The sequence below is a fragment of the Stenella coeruleoalba genome, assembly GCF_951394435.1.
Source record: "Stenella coeruleoalba genome assembly, chromosome: 19".
In the NCBI taxonomy this organism is placed as follows: domain Eukaryota; kingdom Metazoa; phylum Chordata; class Mammalia; order Artiodactyla; family Delphinidae; genus Stenella; species Stenella coeruleoalba.
Window position 1 is genome coordinate 38,378,243 of NC_137165.1, and position 20,267 is coordinate 38,398,509.

The following is a 20,267-nucleotide window of genomic DNA, read 5'->3' on the forward strand; positions in this document are numbered from 1 at the left end:
GATAGATTATTTATCTAGCAGGAGAAAGGCAGGCCAAGTCAGAGAGTTTAGCTCAAGTTTGAAAAACTGAGCCTTGGCTTGAAATTGTCATTGCAAACAAGAAAAATAAGGGCTGCCTTGGCTTCGTGTCCCCTACCCTTCCTTCTGAGGGATTTCAGGCCCTAGCTAAGCAGGGGGAAGGGGAAAATATCTGGGGAAGGGGGAACTATCTGCGCTGTAAGATTCACAGCACAGCAAGGGGGCAGGGAAGCAGTGTCTCGGGGAAGGAAGGTTCTCTTGGTCCCTTTTAACACCCAAGTGTTCTGCTGTTCTCTAATCTGGCCATAAAATCTGTCAGCAGGGTTAGAGAGAGTCGTATTTCCTGCAGGGGCAGCCGGAGTTGTTGCGGAGAGAAGCGCTCAACCCTGCAGCCAGCCAGAGAGGCTGTGAAAAACTTGCAGGGCTTTTCAAGGGGGTGGCCGGAGGAAGAACCCTCCCAGGCCTCACTGCACAACTTCCAGACAACTACTCTTCAGATTCTTCTCTGCCTACTCCCCACTCCCACCCCCATCCCCTCCTCCAAGTAGCAAAAATTACTTTATTTGGAGCTGAGCTGGACACAACTAACCGTCTCTGGCGAGTTTGCCCAGTTTTTCAGAGCAGCTCTCTTGGATCTGAACCCTCCAGAGCTTGCCGCCCCCTGCCCTGCAGCCGTTGCCTCCAGCTCCCCTTTTTTCCTCCTGGCTCTCCTCCACCCCACCCTTTTCCTCAGATTTCTCTGTCTTTTTTTACTCACCCACCACCCACGCGGATGAATACTCACCACCACCCACGCGTCTGTTACATTGACAGAAAGTTTCTAGTTCCAGCTCCCGGCCGAGATGCCATTTCTCTGCTAACCAGCCTTCTCCTTCTTGCTAGGAGGCAGCGAGCAAGGAGGGGGAGGGGAGGCCAGAGCCGTGGGAGTTCTCCAGACAAACTTTCCACCCAACCCAGCGCCCTTCCTCTGTCCCCATTTCCCATCTGTTTCCCTGCTCTCCCAGAATCACCCTTCTCTTTTGCTAGCACCCCCCATCCCCAGGCCTTTTAAAGGGATGTGGAATTTCGGCTGTTCCCTCTGCTTTCCCAAAGAGCCAAATTCTTTGATGCCATCCGAGGGAGCTGTCAGGGGGCTAAGATTGATCACCTCATCTCCTCTCGGTCCCTCTGACCCACTTATTTAAAAATCTTACCCCAGATCGACTTTTCATTTTCTGTTTTGAGATCTAGTTTCCCACCGATTGCTTGGGGCCCTGAGTCTTGTATCCCTTCCCTCCTGTAAATTACAGCACTCCCTAAAGTTCACACTATCTTGATCCTCTGAAAAGAAATAAACAACAACAATTCCCCCCAGGGGCCAGAAATGGAATATCGTCTCAGTAGTCATTATTTTTTCACCCCCTCCATGTTTAGGGAATTCTACCTTGTCAGGGATATTAATTAATACAATGGCAAAAATGGCAGGGGGATTCCTTGAGGGAAAAGCCCCACCTCCACCCCATACATTGACCTGAGGTTTTGAGAGTTCTCTAAGTTGAATCTGTGGCTACCTTGGTTCTTGTTCCTGTTGCTGGATATAGATGCAGATACAGGCTTGAGGCTTGAGTGGGTGGGTGCATATGCATCTTAGACCCTGTCTGTTGGGGGTGTCATATAGGAGTGCAGATGCCTCCAGGTGAGGAGGCAGGTAGACATAGGGGCAGGGGTAGTGCTGCAAACGCTGGGCAGAGAAGGCAACTGAGACCACACAGCTATGTAGGCCAGAGGTGCAAAAGGGCCCCTCACTATCTCTCTCACCCCTCTGTGTCAGCCTAGGAGTGCTTGTCGATTTCCCAAGATTTATCTGTTGTTTTGGGGGGTGGGTTGGGGATAGCGCTGCTGATGCTTGCAAATCTCTTCCTTGCTGCACGGTAACACCGACCTTTCCCAAAGGCGAAAGCCTCTTTTTACTACCTCTTCCTCTCACATTGAGATCCTCACTCAGGTTCCTTTTGGGGGGAGGGGAAGGGAAGAGAATGCTGCTGGCCTTGTAAAGAAAGCTTTAATTTTCTCTATTAAAAATATTTGCAGAAGAGGACGATTTCTCCCTTAGGTTCTCTTGTTTCCTGGGATTCCAGAACCTCCCATCCTCTGAAGGGGATGAGGAAAAGGTTCCTTTAGCTTTTCTGGAGAAAGTGAGTCATGCGGAGAGGGAGTGTAGGACTGGGGGGCTCATGGTGTCCAGGTCATGGTCCTCTACAGTTTTTGAATCAATTAAAGCAAATAACGCTCTCTGTTTTCCACCAGGCCCAGACAAGCGATTGGCCAAGGCCGGTCCCGTGACCATGAATTCCCTGCAATTTCGCCGGAGTCCTGGGTTTAATAGAGAGAGTCCCCATACGCTTGTATTTATCAGCAATATACAATTATAAAGGCCCAAAATTTAAAAAAAAAAAAAAGCAAAATCTTCCCCTCCCAAAATCGCTCCATCACACAGACCTGGGGGGGGGCAGGAGGGGGGGTCCCTTCCGATCCTCCCTCCTGACGCCCCCCCAGCAGGCCCCCTCCCCCACCATTGAAAGCCATGAATTTTGAATTTGAGAGGGAGATTGGGTTTATAAACAGCCAGCCATCGCTCGCCGAGTGTCTGACTTCCTTCCCCGCTGTCTTGGAGACATTTCAAACTTCATCAATCAAGGAGTCGACATTAATTCCTCCTCCTCCTCCTTTCGAGCAAACCTTCCCCAGCCTCCAGCCCGGCGCCTCCACCCTTCAGAGACCCGGGAGCCAAAAGCGAGCTGAAGATGGGCCCGCTCTGCCGCCGCCGCCGTTCCCCGCTGCCCCCCTGGCTCCTGAGTTCCCCTGGATGAAAGAGAAGAAATCCGCCAAGAAACCCAGCCAATCCGCCACGTCTCCCCCGGCCGCCTCCTCCGTCCCGGCCTCCGGGGTCGGATCGCCCGCAGGTCGGTAAGCGCGGTAGGGATGGGGTGAGGGGCAGCTAGAAAGAAAGGGGAGAAGGAGCGATGGGGGAGGTAGAAAAGCTGGCGAGCCTGTTGGGGTTCCTTGCCCCCGTCGATTCCAGGGACGAGGAAGCAGAAAAGACCGCTGGGGTTCAGGCCTGGCCGCTGCCTGCACTTTTTTTTTTTTTCTTTCTACAGCAGATTTTGGAAGCTGGTTGGGGAAGAGCATTTTTTTTCTGCTAGAAGAAAGGGATTTGATTGAGGTTTCACCTTTATCTGTGTGGAGTGTTGTTGGCTGGGGTCGAATCTGGAGGCAGGAAAAGATTCGGTCCCATCTACCCCAGCTGTAGGAGAAGAGGGGGAATTTGAGACCTAGGGAGCTAGGGAGGAAAGGAGGTGAGGAACAATCTTTCTTTATGAACCCTCTCCCCAGGCTGAGTTGGAAAGTGCCGAAATTAGGGGTCCATTCAGAGGACCTGGGAGGGGGCTCTGAGGTTCTGGGGGAGAAAGGGAACAGCTTCCTACCCCATGCGTGGCTCGTGGGCGGCTCTCTGAATGCTTTGCCCTGACCCGGGCCGAGTCTGGAGGCGAGAGAGGGACGGGAAAGAAGGCCAGAGCCTTGGGAGCGAGCCGCTTTGGTAAGCGGTAAGGGCGGGGGTGCTGCTGCTATTGTTTTGGGCTGATGGGGTGGTTTTTATTTCAACCAAGTCGAGGTTGGGCTAAGCACACGGCCAGCGTTGACGCCCAGCCCGCTTTCCCTGCAGATGGGCCGGGACTGCAGGAGGCCGCGGGCGGCGGGGCGCGCAGGCTGCGCACTGCTTACACCAACACGCAGCTGCTGGAGCTGGAGAAGGAATTCCACTTTAACAAGTACCTGTGCCGACCGCGCCGCGTGGAGATAGCGGCCTTGCTGGACCTCACCGAGAGGCAGGTCAAAGTGTGGTTCCAGAATAGGCGCATGAAGCACAAGCGGCAGACGCAGCACCGAGAGCCGTCCGACGGGGAGCCAGCCTGCGCCGGCGCGCCGAAGGACACCGGCGAGCCCGCCGAGGAGCCCGTGGCCAGCCCGGGCCGCCCCACCGCCTCGCAGGCGGTTCGGGAAGCCTGCTGTCACCCGCCCGAGGTCGCGCCGGGGCCTCCTAGCGCCTCGGGACCCCGGCCTTTGGCAGCTCGCGTGGAGGACGCGGGCGCGCGGAGGCCGGGCGGCGCGCTGCGCGGGGCGGGAGGGCTGGGGTCGGAGCCGTTGCCAGAAGACGTCTTCCCGGAGCGACAGGATTCACCTTTCCTGCCCGACCTCAGCTTCTTCGCGGCCGACTCCTGTCTCCAGCTGTCCGGAGGCCTCTCCCCCAGCCTCCAGGGCTCGCTTGACAGCCCGGTTCCCTTTTCCGAAGAAGAGCTGGACTTCTTCACCAGCACCCTCTGTGCCATCGACCTGCAGTTCTCCTAATAACCCGCTTCCTCCTCCCGGCCCTCGACCCCCGCCCCCCTCGGCTGCCGAGGATCCCCTCCCCAAGCCGTGTAGACTTCTTTATGTGTTTTGCTAAAATTCAGGTATTATTGAATTACCGTTTAATCCACTTCCTTTCTTCTCTCTTTAAAATATTGGGCACTCGGGCGTCTTTTAAAAATCACACAGAAAAAATCCGTTTGGTAGAGTCCTTCCAACGAAATCTCAGGAATAATTAAACTCTGGCGCGGGGGCGGAGGGGTGCTTTCTTAAAAGGAACTAGAGGAACCTATTTTCCTCTTTTTTTTTAAGTTTTAGATCGTAGATTATTTATTAAAATTCTTTAATAATAGGAAAAGGGAAAAGTATTTATTGTACATTATTTTCATAGATTAAATAAATGTCTTTATGATACGAAAACGAGTGTTTGTGTTGGGACCCAGCCCCTTTCCTCCCCGCACCCCCTAGGCCGGCCCTCACTCCCTCAGGACCAGCGCCAGGTTTGTCTGGCCCTGGGCCGACTAAGCCCGGATGGTACAAAAGGGGTCCTATTTGGCCGCCCGCAGCTCTGACGAGAGTGGGCGTTTGTTGCCACCCCGTAACAGATAGCCTTTGGCTCTGCTTAAAAATAAAGGTAGGGGGAGAGGGTGCGCTGCCGACTGAAGTGGGTGCCAAGAGAAGAGGCTTCGGGGTCGCGGTGGGAGGCGCAGAGGTTCAGCTAGATTGGGAGGGGTCCTAGGGTTTCCTAGGCTTCTCGCCTCTGCCCCAAGCGGGGTGGAGGAGCTTTTCCCAGGACGCCTGGGGACCCGACTCCTGGGGTCGTGGCCAGGGCCAAGTAGTGGAGTCCGGTCGGGAGTTTTCTTGGGAAGCAGGGCCTGTGCCCAGGGATGGTAACTGACCTCCAAGTGGACAAGAAAGGAGACCGGGTGGAAAATGTAGCGGGGGCCGGGCACCAATGCTCTTCGGGCCCCTCAGTCACCCTAAGGCACCTGGAGTTGGGAGGAGCGTCCGAAGAGCTGCCGGGCGACAAGCCCCGGGAAGCCCGGGCTGCGTTGGGAGGCGCTTGGCCTGCTGGCAGCGAAGGAGGAGCGAGGAACGCGGGAGGGAGACAGGAAAGCAAGGAAGATGCTCAAAATGGCGCTGGGGCCGGGCGGCAGGGAGGGCGAGGGAAGAGATTGTGGCCGCCATGACAGCCGCCTCGGGATGCGCGGGGCCAGCCCCGGGGACCGTCCCCGCACCCACCTTCGCCTGTCCGGATCGTCCAGATGCCAGTGAAGAAAAGAAGCCAGGGAGCCTCCTTTTGGTTTTTGTATTGTTTAAAAAAATCAGCCCAACGGATGCTAAGGACGCGAGATGGACGGAGGGTCCGCGAGGGGGTGGGAGTGGGAGGGGGCGAACGACGGATCTTGTTGGCCCGGGTCTGCGTAGCCGAATCTGACTTTTGATCCTTCGCTCTGGGATTTGATGCCCGGCCAGAGCTTTCTCCAAGTGCAGACGTACCTGTCTTTGCCCACAAGTTCATTTGCCATCTCAACACTATCGCCTACCCCCCACCGCACCTTGCCAGGCTTCTTGCAAACCCGGTAAGCGGGAAGCAAGGATCGATCGCCCCATCTGCCTCCTGGTTTGTTCCGGGGAACGTGGAGATTTAAAGGGCCCTGGAAAGCCATCCATCCTCCTTAGGTTTATTTAATATTTCTCGGGCTCAGAAACAGACACCGCAGGGCTACCTCCCCAGCAGATGCTGCCGTTCTTGAAAAGCAGTTTATTTCCCAGGCCTCCCAGACTTTCCCCTGAACCAGCAGGACGGGGACTTGGAGTACCAGGCACCGAGAGGCAACAACTGTCAGGAAAAGCCAGGAGCCGACATAGGTCGTGACATATAGGACTAGACAGGCCCTTGCATATTTTTTTAACCTGGTCCCTCAGTGTGGGAAGCACACACATCTTATTCCTCTGGAATTTAATCCCTTAAACTGTCTTAATATAGAATTCATCTCCTGCATTAAATAATGTTATGTCACATTAAATTGCACTTATTTCTTTCATAAGTAAATTAATATAGAACAATTAGATGTGTTATTAATAATGATATCATGTATCTTATTAGTTTATTTTCCCTCGTAAAATATATAGGTATGAAATAAATTCAATATATTAAAGTAATAATACACAGCTTATTGGCTTGTGTGTTTATTTTCCCCATAAATAAGTGAACATATATATTAAAACCACACTATACATCTCATTGGGCTGTGTGTTTATTCCTCCATAAAATATGCCCATGGACAGTGTTTAACATCTTTAAAATCACAGCACATGGCTATCTCTACGCCAACAAAATAAAGACATTTCAGCTGGGGTTTTGATTTCTGTGGACAGCCAAACTAGATAATTTGGTCTAGTTAAAAATGCTCTTTCAGCTGTAGCAAAGAGCAAGAATATCAGAAGGACCTTGCTGATTGCCCACCTTCCAGCTTTCTTTGGTCAAAAGGAGAGCACCCTTGATCAATGCCAAAAATGCAGGGTCTGCTCCGCTGGAGAGGATTCACGGCTTGGTCTGCAGTACTCAGGGGCCTCTGAGGTTCCGGTTCTCTAAGAGACTTGATGGACCAGCAGCATCAGCAGTATCTGTGGGATAGTTAGAAATGCAGAATCTTAGGCCCCACTCCAAATCTTCTGAATCAAAATCTCAATTCAGCAGATTCCCAAGTAATCTATATGCACATGAAAGTTTAAGTACTGCTGGATCATAATGCCACCTTTCTTCCTGCCTTCCTCCCATGCTTAGGAATTTTTGACCCACTTTACCTGGCCACTGCCTTGCAATCTACCCCAACCTAAACCAGGGGCCCAAAGGGCACTGAATTTCAGCTCCTGCCTGAGGCTGCATCATTCCCTGATCCTCCCTGCCAAAGTGAGTGGAGGGCCCAACGAAAGGCTCGATCTACCTGTTTAGATCTAGGTACTTTGTGTGTCCTGGGGGTGAGAAGCAACCAAGTCAGGGAATCAGGAGATCCAGCATTTCCCTTGACTGATCATTAGAGAGGAGTTAGAACTCTTTTCAGAGGCAACACACAGCCTCTCTCTCTTTCTTCTGTCCCATGTTTCACGAAACTCACCATCTCTGATGCCACCAGAGCAGAACAAAGAGGCAAGGTATTTCCAAAAGGAAATGACTCCTCTTTTCTATCCCAACCAATTTTAAATTCAAAGGAATGCCTGGCAATCCAGGATTCATAAGGGGCCAGGATTCAGGATGCCTGTGTTCCAAATTAGCTCCTTTTCCTTGTTTCATCTCTAGGGTCATCCCCTTTAACCTGAGTTTTCCAGGCTGGCTATGGAGAAGGAAGGAGAAGAGGATGGTTTCCCAGATAAGGCAGCAGACCCCCCAGTGATGGCAGGTTAGAGGGCAGTGCCAGGTGGCTGTGCTCACTTATCCTATCCTGATGGGGCAGGACTCCTCTTGAGTGGTATGTAGCACAGACTGGTTATAAACTGGCTGTGGTTGGAGTGGGAAGGCTTCAGTGCAGTCCTGAAAGCTGCTGGTCAGTCTGCCCTGCTCTTGGTGAGTCATTCTTTTAAGAAGAATGGCCCATTAATATTATGGTGAAAGCAAAAGACCGTTAGATTGAGGAATTATTTGCAATCATGATAACCATGAGTCATTAATTTTTTTTTTTTAACTTACGCCTGGGTAAGTCCCTTCCCCTTTCCGGACCTCAGTTTCTCCAACTATAAAATAAATGGAAGAACTAAATGCCTCTAATGTTCTCTGCATCAGTATATGCCAAAAGTATATTCATTAGTCTTCACAAACAATGTATCAAATATTTATCATGGCTGGTATCATGTGCTTTTAAATGGAGGTGGTGACTGTTGATGTTTGAGGATAACACACCTCCCAAGTATCTGGTACAGCCATTTTAACAAATTTTAATTTGTATCTTTACACAAACAGTCATGCCCCGATCACTGTTTAAAAGCAGGGAGAGAAATCTTTTCAACAAGCATGTAACTGGTTGTATAGTGCTGTGTGCCAGGTGCCAGGTATTCAATGAATATGAGTATTAAGAAGTGTCCTAAAAATTCCCAATAAAGTAGTTAAAAGTGTTACCAGTTTTGCTGTGGCTTCAGAAATGACATTCTTCAATTGAATGTGATGCAGTTTGTAGTATTTGGACAACACTTCAGCGATGCTGGATTTTCCCACAGTAGGAGGACCAAGAATGCAAATTTCGATGGGCTAAGAGAGGAGAATAAGCATCATACAGGGAGCTCTGAACCATCTGTAGCTAGACAGTGTTCTTTATTTCAAGGGTCGGCCCTTTTAAGTCTCGGGATCCTGCAGGCTGACTCTCACTCCTCCATCAAGACCCCAGAGTCGCTTCCTCCTGGTGTTTAATGAGCATCCACTATGTGCCCTGAGCTGGGTACAGGAGACACGACACTCAGGAAGGTGTGAACCAAGTACTTGAGCATCACATGCTACCAGTTTCACCTTTGTGATGCTACTCCTGTAAAGGCAGCAGAGAAATAGAATTTCTGGTCCACTACACAGGGTGCTTAATTTATTGCCTGATGAACATTGTTTCTGAACTAAACTTGGTCTTTAATTAAACTTTTCTTTTTAAAAACAGTTAATTAAAAAAATAAAAATAAATGAAAACAAAACACAACCAAAAAAAGTGTCCTAGCCAAGTTTTCCCCTGGCTTTCATTCTCTGCCACCTTCCCCAGCATTTGGTTATGTTTACTCTTGTTTGAAAAAGAGTAGGACGTTTTATACAAAAAGAGGCACCAAACTTCTTTGCCATGGTGTATTAGACTTTATTTATTTTTTAAAATGTTTATTTATTTATTTTGGGCACTCCACGAGGCACGTGGGTCCGGACCAGGACCAGGGATCGATCCCCTGCCCTCTGTAGCAGAAGTATGGAGTCCTAACCGCTGGGCCTCCGGGGAATTCCCAGTGCACTAGACTTTAAAAGTCCCCTGTAGTCAGGTTTTATCTGGTTGCTAGGGTATCAGAGCATAGGTACAAATTCTGGGTCTCCCTAAAGAGCTCTGCTGAACCCCCTGCCCACCTTTCCTCCAGGTCTCTGACAAACACTCGCTGGCCCCACTGTACATCTTCCTGAAATATGGTCTATCAAGTACATGTCCTCAGTTTGCAGAAAGGAGACTCTCGGGCCCTACATCATTCCTTTCACCTGCTATGGCTGGTGTGGCCCAAATCCTCCACTGACCTCTCCAGCCCAGCTCGGCCCTTCTGCTCCCCCACCCCCATCCCTCTCCACACTCAGTGGTGAGGCAGATATCTGGTGCCTGAAGGAGATCTAACAAACTGCTTCCTCCTCTGAGGAGAGTCAACAGTAAAAGTGCCTTCCTAAAACCTTCTCTAATTCCCAACCACCACAGAAAAATCACAGTCTGGACAGTCATTGAGATATAAATTCACCTTGATGGGTGTTCAGTAAGTTCTCCACCGTGGGTAGTCTAGCTGCAACCACCATACCTGGATAGACCCAATTAAGTAGAAAGTTATTTCAATTCTTCATGTTTCTCTAATCTTTCCTTTTAGAAACATCCCGACTCTCTGACTTACTTTTCCCTCCAGGTGAAAGTTTATATCCTATTCTGACATCACAGAAGTCAGGTTCAACCCCTACCTTGGGAAGGACAGTTTCTAAGCTAAACCCTTCAAGGGAAGAGAGAAAACATCTAGAAAACTTTTCTCCAAAATTTGGAAGGTTAGGAAGTTCTGGCTAATACCCAACCTGAAATCTTTCTGCTGCGGTTTTAATCATTTAGATGTGTTACAGATGATACAATAGTAGGCTTTACTTTTCAAAAAAACTCTTCAGTTTGGACGAAAATCCTTTGCCTAAATGGAGCCAGCCTTCTGATTCTCAATGAAATTTGCATATGATAAAGTACATATTGTACAATATATGGTGATATGTTACATAAATACATAGCACATGTGCTATTTCCCTATCACATATTTCCATATTTTAATATGCTAGTTATATTAAAAAACTGAAGACTGACTCACTATTTCAGACTGTGCATGGAATGCCAATATCATACACTTACAGAGTTCTCTATGGTTTATATTTTCTTGTTTGCTTTAATCCTACTAACAATGCAGTGAAGTAAGCAGTATTAAACCCATTCTTCTTCTCTGAGGCTGAGATTCAGAGAAACCGGGGAACTTGTCCAGGATCATAATGCTAAGGAATGGCCAAGCAAGGATTTGAACCCAAGTATTCTGGCCCCCAAACTAATAGTCTTCCCAGTACATTATGCACCACTCATAGCCTATGGTTCTCAACCAGATTTGTGACATTTTAATGAGCTTGTAGTAAAACAAACAGCACTGAATTCAGATTGCATCCTCCCCCAAAACAGCAACAAGAAACCATTTCTTATGGAGAAAAAAATTATAACCCTGAATATCTTTTAAATTCTTAAGTTCCAATCTTTGATCTTGGACTTTGGTCTTCAAGATCTGGGCTGGGGAGAGCAGGCAGAGAGGCACTTAAGAGCCTAATGAAAGAACTGTTAGATTGATTCTGCCAACCCCCAGCTAAAGCAGCTTCCTCCATAGAAAAGGCCAGAAGTAGGTGCAAACTTCTAACACTTCCCCATTCTGATTAGAATGGTCTCCCTGCCTTAGTGGTACAGGGGTCAGCATCTCTCAAAGATCATTTCAGTACTAAACATGCCTGTGTTTTCCTTGCTCTCCTATATGTCTAAATAGATTATAGAAAAGAGGAAATCAACTATATTTCACTTTGGTGTTGGGTCTACCCAGACCATCTCTGGTGACTTTAATTTGGTCAACCAGATAATCCTATAGGCCATAGATTACTCCAGATGTGGATTACATTGTTTGTTTGTTTGTTTTGTGTTGCACTCAGCTATGGGCTTAGCAAGGAATCCGGGCTCCATAGGGTTTCTCCGCAGGCCAGAGGCCAGTGGAGTTTCTTTTAAGGAGGAAGAGACTTGGGAACCTATGGTCCCATGTTGCTTTTTCTCCCAGTCTTTTCTGCTGGGGCTGGGAGAGCCACCAGGAAATCTGAAAAGTTTTTATCTTTCTGCTACACAAGAGAAGGTAGCAAGGCTCAGGGATGAATTGGAGAGCAGAGTGAATTGGGAGAGCTGAGACCAAAGCAACCACTGCACTTGACAATATAACTTGAGGCACATTTTCTCCGCCCCCTTCCTTCTAGTCTTTATAATAGACTATTGGTGACTTCAGCTGTTACTAGGGAGACTGCATTTCCCCAACTCCCAGAATGATTTCTACTCTTTTATTAAACTGATTTGGAGTTTACTTCCCCCTTTAGACCTCAAATTGTTCCCTTAATTAGGAGGGCGAGGGATGAGGGGAGGAGGTTCTCCCTGGGTTGAGGGAAAGGTGGAAAGTGGAGTCCCAAGTCTCCCAGAAGAAGGACAGCCAGGTCAGATATAGACCTAGCTCAGATTTGGGGTTTGAAGAGAAACCCTGGTTCCCTACTTCCCTCTTCTCCAAATGCCTCTGTGGAGAACATCTTAAAGTGAGAGGAAACTGTTGGGAGCATCTACAAACCCAAAAGGGGAAATAGAAAGAAATCTTGTTCTCACCTCAACACTCCTTTTCTCTTCAATCCCTCTGTAGGCCGCCCCCACCCCCACCTCAATTCTCCTTTCCTTTGTCCGCCCTCATCCCTTTGCACTGAACATTCTCTCACCCTCCCCCATTGCATCTCTCTTAAAGGAGTTGCCAGCTGGTCCCCTCCCCCCAACTTGTCCTGCTCTGAGGCAGGGTCTGAAGCAGAGTACCCGTGAGGAGGGAGGGGGGCAGGGGTCCTGTGAAATGCTCTAAGCTCTTTCATAGCTGAGGGCTAAGCAAGGCTTACAGTTATTAAGAAAAGAGAAAGGCACTGTGATTCTGGTGATAGAGACACAAAGTAGGAGAGGACAGGCAAAATGAGGGGACTGGGAAACAGAGAGAGGGAGCGACACAGTGACTGAGAGGGACAACTTTGGGCCTCCTTGTGGAGGGATGAGTACTCACCCTGCCCTTTTTGGGGTAGGGAAACCTGAGAAGTTTTGAGGGTCCTCTCTGGACCTGTCCCACCTGCTTCCCCTTCCTCTCCTCAGCTCAATTGTTTACAGAGATCCTCCCCTGAACTCTTGCCCTCCTGGACTTGCCCTAGCCCCGGCCCCAGGCCTCCGGCCAGGCAGACACCCTGACAGGTTACAAATGAGCGTGGGTGTTAGATTGCGCCAAGCTCTTGTCCTCGGAGTCTGGAGGAGGAGAATCAATGGGCTCTACCTAAGAGCTTCCCTTCCAGTTCCATCCGTGTCTGAATAGAGTGAAGGAACCACTTCCTGTTCTCCTCCCCTCCCCCAGCCCTAACCCAACAGACACACGGAGCAGAAAGGCGTGAGACTCCGCTCCTGAGCCCGGAGCTCCCATCCTCTAAGCAAGCTCCTTTGACCTATTCTAGAAAGTCCTCAGAAACTTGAGTCATCTTTAAGATGTAATTGGTATTGAATTTATAGATTTGAGGTTTGCGGGGGGTGTGTGTGCTGTGGGGTAGGAAGGAACCAGAAGAATGCACTATGCTAGTTTTAATCACTTCAGAAAGAGAATAAAAATTCCCTCCTCTTCACCTGTAAGTAAACATTACCTAGCTCTGTGCTCCTTGTGGATCTCTGGAGAGATACAGGGGGTTATCTGAGTCTGAGTGAGTGAGCCAGCTACAGCTATGGATGGCTAGAGAGAGGATAAATACATCCAGAGAAATGAGTTGATGGATAGGTAGGGAACGAATATAAATATGGAGAGAGATGGACGAACAGAGAGATGGATTGAGACAGAGAGAATACAAAAAGAAGCCGAGGGAGAGAAATGCATGTGTGAATGAGGAGAGAGTGGTTATGTGAAGAGATGGAGAGAGGAGCGGGGCATTTCTCATCCTCTCCACATTTCTGTCATCTTGTCTTGCTCCTTGATATGCCAGTTTCCCACCCCTCACTTAACTCTTCCTCTAGAGTCTAGGCCCTGCCTCACACCCTTAGGTGTTTTTCCACCCTCTTCTTTCACAGTCATCCATTTGGCCCAAAATAACATACCTCACTCGGCTGTCCTAGCCCATCACCCCAAATTGGGAGAAAGAAACTCAGAGCGGGAGTTCTGGGCAAAGAAGCCTGGATTCCCCATCTCCTGGTCTACAGACTTGGTGAGGGGGGAAGGCTCCTTTGGGTGGGGGGGTGGGAAGAATGAAGGGCAGCTGGGTTGAATTTGTCCAAATCTAATAACCTAGGAGGCTATTGAAGGCCTTGGGGGTTGGGAGGGGAGGAAAGTCCTGAATATTCCTCTAACTTTTCCCCCCTCTCCCTCTGGTCCCTTCTTTCCAAAAGTCTTTGAAGAAAGATGTTTTTGACGCTTCCACGTCACCCTCAGATGGATGGGCTGCGGGTGATTGAAGTGTCTTTGTCATGCTAATGCTCGGGGGGTGATGGATGGGCGCTGGGGCTGCCAAACTCTGGCCCGCTGCGCCCATTGGTCTGGGAGAGATCACATGCGCCCCTCCACCCCCACTCCCTACCCCCTTCCTGGGGGAGCCCTGGCCCAGGCGAGCTGGGTTAGGCCATGGATGCAAGCTTCGGCGCTGTGACATACTGCGGAAAGGTTGTAGGGCAAGAGGGTGTCTCCCCCAAACGGGCCGACCCTCCTGCGGCCTCGACGCATGGACTATAATAGGATGAACTCCTTCTTAGAGTACCCACTCTGTAACCGGGCACCCAGCGCCTACAGCGCCCCTACCTCTTTCCCCCCCAGCTCGGCTCCCTCTGTTGACAGCTATGCAGGCGAGACCCGCTATGGTGGGGGGCTGCCCAGCCCCGCGCTCCAGCAGAACTCAGGCTATCCGGCCCAGCACCCGCCCTCCGCGTTAGGGGTGCCCTTCCCCAGCTCCGGGACCTCGGGGTACGCCCCGACTGCCTGCAGCCCCAGCTACGGGCCTTCTCAGTACTACCCTCTGGGCCAGCCGGAAGGAGATGGAGGCTATTTTCATCCTTCAAGCTATGGGGCCCAGCTAGGGGCCTTGTCCGACGGCTATGGAACTGCTGGGACGGGCCCGGGGCCATACCCTCCGCCGCAGCCCCCTTACGGGAACGAGCAGACAGGGAACTTTGCACCGGCCTATGCTGAGCTCCTCTCCGAGGACAAGGAGTCGCCCTGCCCGTCAGAAACCAGCCTCCCCACAGCCCGGACCTTTGACTGGATGAAGGTTAAGAGGAACCCACCCAAGACAGGTAGGGCTCAGAGGTGGCTACCCCCTCTCTGGGGCTCAGAGCGGCTCTGCTGCTTCTGCACTGAGGTGTCCTGGGCTGGGTTCCTGTCTCTGCGCCGCCGGGTAGAGGCAGGTAAGAGCACTCTGCCCGGTCTCAGGTCAGGTGGGCTCTCCCCACCCAGTGAGTGCCCGGTTCCCATTAAGAGTAAGTCTCCACACATACCCGCACTTCCGGATCTGTGTGCCCAGCTCAGGCCCAGGACCCGGTGTCCTGCGGAGGGATGGGGGATGGGAGCGTGGGGAGGCTGATCCAGGTCACCTGGAGGGGTGCTTGGTGCTTCAAGAGCTGAAGCCGGACAGCGTGGTGAATGGGGGTGCAGAGCTGGCCAGGGGGGGAGGGGAGGGGAAGGAGAAAGAGGTGAGAGAACTGACGTGGCCTTTCTCTCGCCCCGCCCCTAGCGAAGGTGTCGGAGCTGGGCCTGGGCGCGCCCGGTGGCCTCCGAACCAACTTCACCACGCGGCAGCTGACCGAGCTGGAGAAGGAGTTCCATTTCAACAAGTACCTGAGCCGGGCCCGGAGGGTGGAGATCGCCGCCACCCTGGAGCTCAACGAGACGCAGGTCAAGATTTGGTTCCAGAACCGGCGCATGAAGCAGAAGAAGCGCGAACGGGAGGGAGGCCGGGTGCCCCCAGCCCCTTCAGGCTGTCCCAAGGAGGCAGCTGGAGACGCCTCCGACCAGTCCACGTGCACCTCGCCGGAAGCTTCGCCCAGCTCCGTCACCTCCTGAACTAAACTTCCCAACCGACGGGGCTCCGCGGCACCCGAGCGCCGCCGTCCAGCCCTCTCCTCTGCTCTCCCTAACCCTGGGCCTCGGCTTTACTACTCAGGCGATCCTCACCAAGGCTGGGGCGCCAGTTTACAGCTGCTCTGGGGAGGAATGGGGGACCCCTTTTCTCCGGTCTGGGCAAGGTGCTGATGGCTAGGGAGCCTACCGGAGGACCAGAGGCATGGGAGACACCCAACCTGTCAAGAGTGAAGGGAAGGGCTTCCCTCGGCCTTTAATCTGGGGATCAGCACGTGGGCGGGGTGGAAGCAAGTCCCAACCTCCTGGATTCTCCTTTCCCTTCCAACTTCAATTTGTTCAGTCCAGTGCCTTTGAGCTTCGAGGACTCTCCTCATGCACTCATATCCTAACTCCCCCTTCTAGGCCCAGGACAGAGAGAAGGCCTTGAGGTTTCTTGTGTGGGAGGTGTTTTTGGGTGCAGGCATATTACCAATGCTTAATCTTTCTAGTCGCCACAGACCTTACAATAGCACCAGCTGCCTTGTGACAGACCAAAAAGCACCCCCGCCCCCGCCAATCTAAGCCTATTAACCCCCACCTGGCACATTTGTATTGCACTAGCAGCCTCCAGAGGTTGTTTTCTGAGACCTGCCTCCCCTCCCACCAGCGACCTCATCTCTAAGCTACCAAAGTGTTTTGGAACTTGGTACTTCGGAGACTTCTGGAATTTTGTTTGAGGCTGGACCCCAGCAAGCCTCTACCAGGAAGGCGCAGGCACGCCCCCACTAGTTCCTCCCCTATTTATTGCCTCCTGGAAAAGCCAGGACCCTCCTCATCTCCACCCCGACCCCTGGTGCAGCCCAGGGAGGCCCAGGTGCAGGGAGAGCTCCTACCAGCAGCAAACATTTCTCTGAACCTTGGAGACAGTGGAGGTACCACTCTTTCTGGAAACCTGAGCCCCAAGCCATCGGGTTCTCTCTGTACTTCCAACTACCTCATTTCAATAAAGTGTGTTTTCCCCTCTTCCCGCCTCTTCTACTCCTCCACCCAGGGGTAAAGGAGGCTCTCTCCAAGAGCCCAGGGGGAGAGATGAGGAAAGAGTAGGTGCAGGCTGGTTGGGCTGGAAGGAGCTGAGCTTTAAGAGCTCAGCTGGATAAAGAGAAGGACTTACTGGGTGGGGCCTAAGCAGAACAGCACCCTAGGTTTCCAGATCTGACAGCCGTCAGCCCTCAGGTCGTTGGAGGAATGTGGGAAGACCTGGAGGGAAAAGGTGGTGGGGAGGATACAGTTCAGAGAGGGTCCTGAAAGGAAGGCAGGAAAGAAGAAAAACGGATCTGTTTGGAGAGAACAGAAAAGGGTTTGAAAAGAGGAGAAAGTTCGGGGGGAGGCAAAGGGCCCACTACCCCTTCTCCCTTCTGCGTCCCCCACGTCCAGAGCGAGGCCTGGCATAGAGTGTGCCTCGGTAAATATTAATATGTGCTGCGGAGGCTGTGCATCGTCCCCCTCCCCGCCAATTCTTGCTCAGAGAAAGTCAGAGGACAGGTCCCTCGATAAACTTCAGATTGACACACAGGTTACCCCTCCACTCCCGCTCCCAGCCTGGCGCCCTTCCACCCAACCGGAACCTCGGGGCTCAGGAGCCGGGGAGGCTGAGAGACTCTGGCCGAAGCCGCCCGCCTCCGAAGTGCCGTCCACCCGGCTCCCGGTGACTCCCGGGTCTCCGGCGCTGGACAGCAGCGGAGGCGAGGCGAAAGGGCCGAGGGGGAGGCGGGGAAGGGAGGGCTGCGGCGGGAGCGGCAGGTTGTAGTCCCGAAGGCCTGGGGTGGGCGAAGGAGGCCGAGGTAAACCCCGGTCCCGCGCTGACCTTTTTACCTCGAAGCGCCCCCGGGCTTTCCAAACAAGCCGACGGCGCGCCCGCGGGGGCAGCTATTGTCTCCTGGCGGGTCCCACTGACAACCCTTTGGTCGGCGGAGGCTGGGGGCGGCGGAGGCGGGCCTGGCTCGGGCAGCGCCGCGACGGCCGCCTAACCGCCAGCGCTCTCGCCCTGCAGTGCCGTCCAGAGGACGCGGGCCTGCGGGCTCCCGACCGGTTTATTGATTCCGGGGACCCCCCAATGCCCTGGAGTCAAGACAGCTGGGGTCGGGCAGCAAGACCAAGGGGGGCGTCTTACCCCACCCCATCTACTGAATTCTCGACCTTTCAGAGGAAGACAAGAAGCAAAAAGGACTAGGAGTGTGTGCAAGAAAAGCCGAGCGTTTGCTTCCTAATGAAATTGGTGCTATTATAGGAGAGGCCAAGTTATCAGTAATGGCACAGTCCAGCTGGAGGGGAAGAGAAGTGTGTTGCAAGAGGAAGCTCAGCTTTCCCAGAGCTTGATGCCTTGGCCTTTGTCTTAAAAAAAAAAAATCTATTAACTGCTTCTCTGCATTTAATTAAAATTGCCACCAAGGTTGGCTTTCCCAAGGGGGTCACCTTGACAGAGGAGACAGAGCAGTGTCTGTGGAAACAAAACTCTTGCTTGGAGCCATTCAGTGTAAGCTGGTAGAGCCTTCTGGTTGGGATATTTCTGGATCCTGCAAACTTTGGACCCGTGGGCAGAAAATCAGGGAAGAGGAAGGAGCTTTGGTTAGAGCAGGACCCCAAGGATGGTGAAGCTGGACCTCAGACTGGGGCTGACAGGTCCTGGGGGAGGCTGGTCTATTTGGATTTTGGCCACAGCAGAAGGAACTATCAGATTCCCCCAGGGAGGGATGAGGGGCAAATCAATTCTCTGTTAACAGAGGGGCAGGCTCAAAAGAATCTGCAATACGTCTGAGCCCCCCCATCTCCTTTGATCCTAACCCCTTCCCCACCTTGTGCTCTCCTAAAATCCCACTTATCTGAGGCCTCAGACTGGTCTACACAGAAAGCATTGATTTGCAGAAACAGAAGGTCACTGTATTTTCTATCATAAATGACAAAGGAGAGGTTGGTAAAAACAAACAAACAATCAAACAAACAAAAACACATTGTTAAACTTTCCAGAATAGATGACAAACTGCTTCCCTCTTAGACTCCTTTCAGATAGGTGGGTTTCTCACAGCCCCTGAGGGGGCAAAGGGAATCATATTTACCAGAAGATCTGAAAGTACATTTTCTGCAAGATTTAAAGCCCTCCACTCCAACACCTCCATTTACCAAATCTCCAAAAAGTCTCCTATTTTGAAAATAAAAATCTTAAAATAGAGATTTTTTTCCCCATTGATTCTTTATTGGGGTGGGGGGAGAATTCTTCTCGGGTTGAAAGTTTGTCAAGGTTTCTGAGGAGTATCTCCCGGCCCCTCCTCCACCACGGAGGCTCCGCTCTACCCAACACTCTGCACCATCTGTTTCTCAGCCCCAAGTGTGAACTTTTCCTCTTTCATTTGCTTTCTTCTTCAGCATTTGTTCTCCCAACGTGAGGCCCTTTGATCTCCAGGACAAGAGAGACAAGGAAAAAAGATTTAAAAAACCCTAAAGTTCTTCTTACTTTTAATGTGGGTTTCTTTGTTATGAACATTCTTTGCAGCAATACCACTGGGCTGCTGGAAGGGAGTTGGTGGGGTGGGGAGTAGAAGAGGGTGGAGATGGGGAGGCTGGGGGCATCTCCAGATGACCGGGGAGCACGCAGATCCAGATGAAACTGAGAGGAAGGCCAAGATATGTGGGTTCAAATCCTTCCAGCCCTGCCTCTCACAGCCTTGTGGCCATTTTCTCCAAAATGGGCATCATAATCATACTTATTTCATAGGGTGGATGTTAATAAATAAGTTTATATGTGTAAAATATTCGAGAGCAGTCTCTAATAAATAAATATGAGCTATAATAATACTTATCATTATTAAAGGGGACATGCCTTCTCCCCTACCTACAGTCCCTCATTGATTCCAGGGCACATCTTGACCCTTTGGGGTACACACACACTCTTCACTTCTCACATTCATATCTTGTTTGATCCCTGATAGGTATATGATACTAGAGACAGGTTCTGGGGCTAAGGACAGGTAGAGGGGATTCCCTTCTTAGCAGCTGAGAACACCCAGGTGGGTCTGGCTGAGACCCTTTCCTTACCGTCAGGTCTCAGCCCACTCAACTGTAGAAGAGGAGAGTTGTCCTGGGCCTCTTGCACTCTCCCTCCCTTCTCCATTGGCAGGAAGGCTCAGAAGTCCTAAACGCAGACAGTCTGAGTTCCTGATTTAGAGTGGTGGAGGGCAAGGGTTCTGAAGGGTAACTTAGCTTTCAATGTGGTTCCTCTCTTATCAGCTGGGTGAGTGAGCTCATGCCAGTTATTCAATTTCCCTGTGCTTCCATTTCTTCAGATGTAAAATGAGGGAAGTTGAATAAGTGAGATATATGAGACATGCTTAAAACACTGCCTGGCAGTGTTCAATAGAGATTTTCTGTTTTATATATTCATACAAGACATTTTTTTTATTACTTTCTTGTACTGAGTTTTTCTTGGCCTTGGTGTGACGGAAGCAGACATTCGCTAGCCTTCATCCTCCAGCACTGTACCTGCAGACCCATCTAGTACCGTAACCATGGAATTTGCTGCCAGGGAATAAAATAATTATGAATGAAAAGCTTCAGGGTAGTTCCACAGAATACTAGTTCATAGTAAGTGCAGCATCGTAATGAGACATGATTTTGGCAGGACAGTCTCATTGCATAACTCTGGGAGCACGTTCTCACTGTGGTCCATGTGGTTGGCACCCCCTGCAGTTGTACCAGATTTTTTCCTGATGGCTCAGTCCTAGCTCTAAGAACTT

The 20,267-nt window shown here is 51.1% G+C and overlaps 3 protein-coding genes across 3 annotated transcripts in view; all 3 read left to right on the plus strand.

Moving 5' to 3' along the window:
* HOXB7 (homeobox B7) overlaps positions 1-20,267 on the plus strand; it is a gene marked incomplete at its 3' end in the record, with an annotated part of 498,962 nt that overhangs the window by 63,243 nt on the left and 415,452 nt on the right. The gene's annotated exons all lie outside the window — the stretch shown is intronic.
* HOXB2 (homeobox B2) lies at positions 2,385-4,751 on the plus strand. Its single transcript, XM_079905097.1, has 2 exons — positions 2,385-2,960; positions 3,722-4,751. The coding sequence occupies exons 1-2, from the start codon at positions 2,582-2,584 to the stop codon at positions 4,402-4,404; spliced, it is 1,062 nt and encodes a 353-aa protein (XP_079761223.1). The 5' UTR covers positions 2,385-2,581; the 3' UTR covers positions 4,405-4,751.
* On the plus strand, positions 14,135-15,483 carry HOXB1 (homeobox B1; the record flags this gene model as incomplete). The annotated part of the gene is made up of 2 exons (XM_079904344.1): positions 14,135-14,717; positions 15,155-15,483. Exons 1-2 carry the CDS (start codon positions 14,150-14,152, stop codon positions 15,481-15,483), a joined length of 897 nt encoding a protein of 298 aa, XP_079760470.1. The 5' UTR covers positions 14,135-14,149.